Raw genomic sequence first — 8,249 nt, 5'->3', positions numbered from 1 at the left:
AAAGACTGTTGTCGGCCTCTAAGGTGCAAGCAATTGTTGATGAAAGAAAAGGGGGGAAAAAAGCAGAACTAAACCATCAGAGCTATAACTTTCAAAAAAATCCGAGTTCCAGTAGCTGCACGAATCATCAGTGAACAGGTGAGGGAGCAGGTGGCTTGCGCGCGATGCCCTTTTTGTAGTTCTGTGCGCGGCGGACTTCTTAAATCTCAGGAAGCATTAGAGCGTTATCGCTTTTCAGGTAATGGAGGGTGACTGGAGGACAAAGCAGAACCCAAAGGAGAGCGCTTATTTTATGGAGGACAACAGAGGAGGGCGGAAGCAATTTGTTAATCCAGTTTTTATTTTATTTTATTTTTCCCCGGTTCATAGAAGGAGCAGAGCAAAGAATTAAAACGGAAAGCCGCTCTTCTGTCTTTAAGCGTTATCAATACTACTGTCATTATTATTATTATTATTATTATTATCATTATTATTATATCCGTTCAGGTAGTATTTTATTTTTAAAACTCGCCGAGCTATGAATGATAAACTAATGTTAAAATTTTTACGCAGCGATTACTTACTTTTTATTATCTAATCAAAATGCTTTTGCAATAAATAAACAACTATTTTTTTAAATGCAATTTTAAAAAAAAAAAAAATGCTGAAATAAACGAAAAAAATATTTATATATGAGGTGAACAAAATCAGAGCAAACGAAATTGTGGAACCTAAAAAAAGAAAACACTATTTAAAAATTATTATTATTATTATTATTATTATTATTTCAATAACTAAAAGAGAAACACCTAATATAGAACCAAAGTCGTCATTAATAATTTATGTTACTGTTTCAAGCTTCAAATGTGGAGGAAAAAAAGACAAAAAACGAAATTCGGATGAAAACTGGTCTAACTCGCGTGTTTAAATCACCAAGCAGAGAACAACATATTCATGCAGTCCGCAGTATATGGATGAAACAAAAAGTGGCACATTTTCTGTACTTTTTAACTTTTAAACGGATCATGTGCGAAACAAATATTTAAAGCTTGGCGTTGACATTAATGTGAACGCTCTGGTTTTCCCGCGACATTTAGCAGCATCGACAGCTTCTTCCACTTTCTGTAGCAAATATATTACGAAAAAAATATATATTGTGTGTCGACAGAGAAAAATCTTGCCTCTTTTTGAACCAATGAAATAAATGATACTTACCTTTACGGATGAGATTACAGTCACGCATCATCTTTTATTTTGAGTATTTTAAGTCTTAAAAATATTCTGCGATTGGATGTAGATGCAGGAATAGCGATTTCATATCCTAACAATCATGTCGCCAAGTTAAACTAGTTTTTAAAATCGAGATATATACAGAAACTTCCTGGAACGTTTGAAAATTTACTTCATTTTAAGTTGTTTTTTTTTTTTCATTACATTTCTAATTGTCCTGTTTGGCATCGCACCGGAAGTCTGGTTTACCACAATAAATGGAAAAAAAACACGGGCTATTGTTTTAAATCTATGAAATTCTGTTTTGGGGGTAATACACTGCATCGATTTGAGCTTTCCGGGAACTCCCTTCAGATTCTTAACACTTGATATTTGGAAAAAAGAACTCAGGTGGACACAGTTGAAAAAAGAGGCAAGCCAATCAGATTGCTCCTTCCCCCTTTGGCCAATGACAGACGCCACATTGTTGTCAAATTTGTCTAATGAAAACGTAGGAGCAACAATAGAGAGAGGAGAGAGGGATCTGTATCCACTGACAATCTCTGGAGGAAGTTAGTGTCTCAGGCTGCGGCGAGTAACAACCTCAGCTCCTCCTGGACAGTTTGAACTTTCTGTCGGGGAGGAATGATCGCTCCTCTCTGCTCAGACTCTTGTCGGATTTAAAGTTGACTTTAAAGTCAGATTTTTGCTTCTTCGGCAGAGAACACTTGGACAGTTTCCACCAGACTTTCGATCATAAATTGTTATTTTTCCCCCTCCTGTTTCTGTCTGACAGCAGAAATCGGTGGCTTCACCTGTTGCCCGGAGGTGCTAAGAACCGCCGGACAGATGTGATCAGTCCAACGTCGGTTTAACTAAAGCAGATCGTTCAAACGTCGCCGATTTCTCGTTAAAACGTTAGTTTTGCTGGTGAGGAACGCGGGCATGGATCTGAGACCGGAGCTCCCCACAGCCTCCTCCGCCTCACAAGTCCACCCCGGAGCGGCGGCAGCGGCCGCGGCAGCCTCCATTCCGGTGTCCATGGCCGGTAACCTGCTGCGAGGGCCCCCGATCCTCCTGCGGGCCGCAGACAAGTACCCGCGCACTCCGAAGTGCGCCCGCTGCAGGAACCACGGCGTGGTGTCCGCGCTGAAGGGCCACAAGCGCTACTGCCGCTGGAAGGACTGCATGTGCGCCAAGTGCACCTTGATCGCAGAGAGGCAGCGGGTGATGGCGGCTCAGGTGGCGCTCCGGCGGCAGCAGGCGCAGGAGGAGAACGAAGCCCGGGAGCTGCAGCTGCTCTATGGCACGGCGGAGGGACTCGCTATCGCCGCCGCCAACGGCATCATCCCACCCCGGCCGAACTACGAAGTGTTTGGTTCCGTCAGCAGCGAAAGCAACTCAGGTGAGCGGATCAAGCTTCGCTGTAATGTTTAAGAAGCGCGTGAGAAGGTAGCAAATCAGTGTGTTAAACTAAAAGGCTTTATCTGTCATCAAACTGCGACTCTGTTAAACGCAGAATCATTTAACCCTAAACACTGAGCCTAATCAGCTGTCACAGCATAAATGCTGATGATGTTTGTTTAACCTTTGCAGATTAAATTCTGATATTTGAGCTCACGTGTTAAATCTGCTGTTTGAATACTGGTATGTCTGTCGCTCTACTGCCTCTTTATTGATGTGATTGTTGTACTGATTATGACTCTGTGCTGATACGCTTTTGATGGCCTTCTGTTTTATGCTTTCATTCAATCTTACACACTCTGGTTCTGTCAGCAGATTCAAGCATCCAGAAGTATGAGCTGTTTCCTAAGAACCAGCTCTCCGGGTCCGCCACACCTCAACCATCTGCGGGGAAACCGGCTTCCACCGAAGGTGACTCAGCCCCCGGCATCTCGTCCCCGGACGGCCGGCACGGAGGCTCTGGTTCGGAGAACGGGGATAGCGAGTCTTTCATCAGCTCACCGGTATCCAAGCCTTTGAAAGACGGAGAAGAAACTCCAGGGTCCGTCAGCTCCATCGGCTCGGATTCGGGTTCTGAGACCGACAAAGACGAGCAGGAGCCTTCCCCTTCCTCTGCGGCCTCTCGGCACATGAACGCCATCGACATCCTCACCCGAGTATTTCCCAGCCACAAGCGAAGCGTCCTGGAGCTCGTCCTGCAGGGCTGTGGCAAAGATGTGGTGCAGGCCATCGAGCAGATCCTCAACAACAGCGGCGCTCAGGGCCCCAACAAGGCCGGGCCAGACGAGACGTGGACGGCAGAGAGGATGCTCCAAAATGCGCAGCAGCCTCCGGCGGCATCCGCAACCACAACAGCCCCGACGAGGCCCATGCTCCCCGGGGCTATGACGCTGAGCAACCGCTCTGCGTTTTCTCCTCTGCAGCCAAACGCACCGCACTTTGGCGCAGACCCTAGCACCTACCCGCTGGGCACACACTTGGGACTGAACCCGCTGCGGCTGGCCTACTCTGCGCACAGCCGGGGACTGGCTTTCATGACACCTTACTCCACCACCGGGCTCATGCCCACTTTGGGCTTCAGACCTCCAATGGACTATGCATTTAGCGACCTGATAAGAGACAGGACAATGCTGCACAAGGAGCAAGGCTATGCCAGCGGCCTGTATGGGCCTTTGGTCAACAACACGCCGGAGAAACAGTGAAGCCGGTGGACTGATCATAGAGACACATTCCATTGTATTTGTAGCCACAAGTGTTGAAAATGTGTGATGTGTTCTGGCTACGGGCTGCTGTACATAATAGGATTATCTGGCTTGTAGTCAAATGATCTGAGAGGGATTTAAAAAAAAAGAAAAAAAAGAAAAGAAACTAAACCACTTATGTGTAACTCTCCAAAATAATTTTATATGTTAGACCACAAAAGTTTGAATGGCAACCCCTATGTTTGAACTTTACTACGCCATCAGTAAAATGACGTAAAACCGAATGTATTTATAGACTGCAGAATGAAATGAATCCCGATCAGGCTGGAAGAGTAAAAACTAAACTGACACACAAAAGCAAAAGTACGAAGTACGAAGAAATTATTTATCAAAGAGTTCTGACTTTTTAGAGCCTATCAAATTTTACCACATACACACGCGCGCGCACACACGCACGAGTAAAATAAGTTATTAAAACACGTAGTTTACTTGTTAACCCCGTTTCCTGCTGTAAAAGTTGATCTATAACGTGTAAATGCCATTCATGTTTGTTTTTCTTATGTATTATTTCAGTTATCTCACCTTTGTATTTCATTTTGTTTTTAGTTTATGTCCAACTGCCTGTATTATATATTGCATTTGGTAATATGAAATCACTATGCCTATATTTGACTTTTCATTTATCCATTAGTCGGCGCAAATATTTTGTGACAAAGTGTTGGATTCAGTTAGTTCCTCCTCAGATGTTACACGCTGTGCTGTCACAATGTATCAAAACGCTGGAAAAAAAATAAATGTTATTTTAAACAAGTGGAACATCACACTTATTAATGATGCTTTCACGGATAAACCTTTCCTGCGTAAAATCTATTTATTCTGCAAAGGTCACCCCAGATATTCTGATATGGAAAGGACACAGAATGCTATCAATTTACAGCAAATCCAAGGCATTTCATCTGGATAGAAGGCAGGGTTAAAAATGACAAATATAACAGTACATTCTACTTCTTCTTTTTTTTAAACAAGAAAAAAAGGACATTTTCTACAGAATCTTACAAAGCAGACAGAATATTTTATATTTATAATCCAGTCAGTGCCAATCTGGCTCACAACACGCACACATCTGACTTGACACAAATAGCCAATATTCCCGCTATAATAAAACATTTAATAAACTAACTCCTTTGGGGTTTTGACTCTTCTGGTTCACTCAGGGTCAGACACAGATGTTTTTTTCTTCTCGCTCTTATATAGTTTGCCCGATATTACTACAGCCACCAGCATAGTTTCAAGTACATGTAGAGCGAAGCTTTGATCAATAAGTAGCTGTACAGGAGAACAAAAAGTATTATTTTTACTGGTATGAGATTATATGCTTCTGTAACGCGCCAGCAGGTCAGATTCAGCTGGTGGACACCCGAAGGTTCCTATAGTTGGTTTACAGTAACGTTCCCTTCGTTAAATCAGCGTGTTGTATAAAATAGTGACAGTTACATTTTCCAACTACATTTGTTAAGGTGACTATGCAGATTAACTCTGTAGGTGAAACAGTTGCATGACTGCGTAACGTCACAACTGCCGTGAAATCGCACACAAGAAGAAAAAAGTGTAAAGTTTATGACTGTAACTGGAGAAGAAGGTGAAACAAATTAAACGTTTATCGAACAAGTAATGCTTTCTTTACTCTTATATTATTATTATTATTATTATTTGAAACAGTATGACTTTGCATAATTTAATATTCAAATCCTCTCATGATGAGCCTCTCATTCATGGTTATAATGAAAATAATAATAATAATAATAATAATAACCATTTTTATTTTATTTATTATTTTTTTTAGCAGTGCACGTATCAATTCTAAATCCTTCCCCCAGCTGTTAAAATAACGTTATCATGCAGAGCGGCGGGCCTTCGTTTGTCTGTGGTTGGAATGGATCGCGCCTCAGTGGACAATTACTTCACTCATTCAGGGATTTCACTGCCGCCACAGAAAAGAAGAATTTTCAAAGAGCAATGGCGCCATCTACCGGTCACCATGTGTTAGTAGCAAGCCCCGTCCCCCCAACTTTTGTTGCAGACCAGAGCCGGTGAAATGCGTGATGCTCATTGGCTGAGCACTGGTAAGATCCCATCGTGTCCCTGACAGTGCTGCAGGTGAGAGGGAAGGTAAGGACTGGTTCTGGGAACAGTAAAAATGCTAAACTGGAAGTTGTTCTCAACCCGTATTAACATTATTTTTGTGACATGTTGGAGAGGCTTAAAATCGGGCGCTTCTGTCATGTTTTACACATCGTGTGAGTGGATGTTTTGGGTGTAATCACCTGAGACAACAGGACCAGTAAAAGTCTTTTCAGACAGCAGGGAAGCAAATGTGGAAGAAATTCCCAAAGATGAAAACAAGTAAAAGCTTGTTTTTATTCCAAGAGTCTGAAGACATCAAATAGAGTTGTAATAATTTCAAACAGATCAATGAAACCTCACCATCAAACAGGCCGTCGTGCTGTCAAGGCTTTTGAATGGTGGATGAGCACTTAAATCATTTCACATCAAAGCTGGTGTGTATAACACAGACAGCACCACTAGATGACAGGATTGTCTAACAAATAGCTTCTGCAGTGCCGCTATTACAGACTGCTCCTGACAGGCAGTCTATAAAGTCCGATATTTCGCAGCCCTACACCTGCATGCTTTAATGCAGGGGTGGGGAACTCCAGGCCTCAAGGGCCGGTGTCCTGAAGGTTTTAGATATTACCCTGGGTCAACACACCTGAATCAAATGATTAGTTCATTACCGGGCCTCTGGAGAACTTCAACACGTGTTGGAGAGGTCATTTAGCCATTTGAATCAGCTGTGTTGGATTAAGGACACCGGCCCTAGAGGCCTGGAGTTCCCCTGCCCCCGCTTTAATGGGATGTTGCTTCAAAATCTAGAACAGGGTAGGCAACTCCAGGCCTCTAGTGCTGGTGTCCTGCAGGTTTTAGATGTGTCCTTAATCCAACACAGCTGATTCAAATGGCTAAATGACCTCTCCAACACGTGTTGAGGTTCTCCAGAGGCCTGGTAATGAACTAATCATTTGATTCAGGTGTGTTGACCCGGGGTGAGATCTAAAACCTGCAGGACAACAGCCCTCGACACCTGGAGATACCTACCCCTGATCTAGAATATTAAAGAGATGATTTTATTTTCCAGTGCTCTTTTCATGCTTTTTTTTCTTCTTTTCGGACTTAAACAAATCCTGACACGTGTATTTGCGCACGTGTATGTTCATATGTAACACAAGTTATGTAGTGGCTTTGGTTTTCTTCTCTTTCTTGGAACGCTACAGCGTCCTCTGCTGCCCATTTGTGCAACGCATTGAGTAAAAACATTTTAATTCTGCAAAATCTGAATATATGACTTTTTGTAGCTTATTTTGTGAGTTATAAAAAGTGCCAAAGTGGTACAAATATTATTCACAGAGAAAACAGTAGTAGGATGGTCATACTGAGTGATAGTTCATGGTTGATTTTATTACAGAGCACTGCATCTGTTCTTCATCTGCAACATGGAGATTTGCTGCAGTTTTTACATGCACGGCCACAGCGTGTGAAAATTCAGCTCAAATGGACACCAAGAAGTTGGAGATGGATGAAAAACAGAAAGCGGGAGCATCAGTTTGTAGAGAAAGCTGGTTTGCTACACTGAGCGCACAACTATATTTTCTGTGCTTTGTTCTGTGTTCACTAATGAATAATTAGACACAGGCAGATAAATAGCCACAGGCTCCCGGAGCGGTGCAGAGAAAGAGACAGACAGAGAGCGGGAGAGAGGGAAATCCATTTAGGTTATTACTCCATACATAAAACCCATTTTCATTTTCTGAGACACAGTTTGGTTTACTGTCAGAATAACAAATAGATAACAGGAAAACAAACCAACACAAAGACAAAAACAATTGCGCACATTCAGTTCTGAATTTAGTGGCTCGACTCCCACAGCTCAGTAAACCCGCAGCAAAATGGGGAAATAAATAAACTAAATAAGAAATAAAATTGGGCTCCAGGATGCGTTTTACGTCTTTTGCCTGTTCACTAATAATGCTGAGTCACAAGCTGCCACTGATAAAATAAGTAAAAGCTTTGATTTTGTGCAAACTAATTGTGGAATGTTCGGCATTCAGTCTTAACTTAGTTTTTCTTTATAAAAGACTGCATTAGCTTTTATTAGGATCTCTGCCATCTTGGGCCCCACTTTGTATGCAAACCTCTCTTAGATGATATTGATTCAAGAAACCTTTTTCCCATTTCTCCTTCAGAGGTTTCCTTCATCACTGCGCCCCAGGGAGCGCCAATCAACAACCTAACACCAATCGCCCCTCCCACACAGACTCTTCTCTCCGCCGTTACATT

The 8,249-nt window shown here is 42.6% G+C and overlaps 1 protein-coding gene across 2 annotated transcripts; it reads left to right on the top strand.

Annotated features, from left to right (window-relative positions):
- Positions 1 to 588: 588 nt before the first annotated feature.
- On the top strand, positions 589 to 4,198 carry dmrta2 (DMRT-like family A2). Of its 2 annotated transcripts, none has more exons than XM_040053007.1 (2): positions 589 to 2,593; positions 2,965 to 4,198. In XM_040053007.1, exons 1-2 carry the CDS (start codon positions 2,134 to 2,136, stop codon positions 3,852 to 3,854), a joined length of 1,350 nt encoding a protein of 449 aa, XP_039908941.1. In that variant the 5' UTR covers positions 589 to 2,133; the 3' UTR covers positions 3,855 to 4,198. The 2 variants fall into 2 exon arrangements, with proteins under 2 accessions (XP_039908941.1, XP_039908942.1); XM_040053008.1 differs by having other exon boundaries at positions 594 to 2,593; positions 2,968 to 4,198.
- Positions 4,199 to 8,249: the final 4,051 nt, after the last annotated feature.

Source organism: Simochromis diagramma, unplaced genomic scaffold, assembly GCF_900408965.1.
Source record: "Simochromis diagramma unplaced genomic scaffold, fSimDia1.1 OVJJ01000419.1, whole genome shotgun sequence".
Classification (NCBI taxonomy): Eukaryota; Metazoa; Chordata; class Actinopteri; order Cichliformes; family Cichlidae; genus Simochromis; species Simochromis diagramma.
This window is presented reverse-complemented; position numbering and strand designations above follow the sequence as displayed.

What these genes read in the sequence shown, in the direction of transcription:
- dmrta2 (XM_040053007.1), top strand. Translation starts at nt 2,134, where the DNA reads ATGGATCTGAGACCGGAGCTCCCCACAGCCTCCTCCGCCTCACAAGTC. An exon ending in CAGCAGCGAAAGCAACTCAG is followed by an intron (nt 2,594 to 2,964) that starts GTGAGCGGATCA and finishes TGGTTCTGTCAG; the next exon opens with CAGATTCAAGCATCCAGAAG.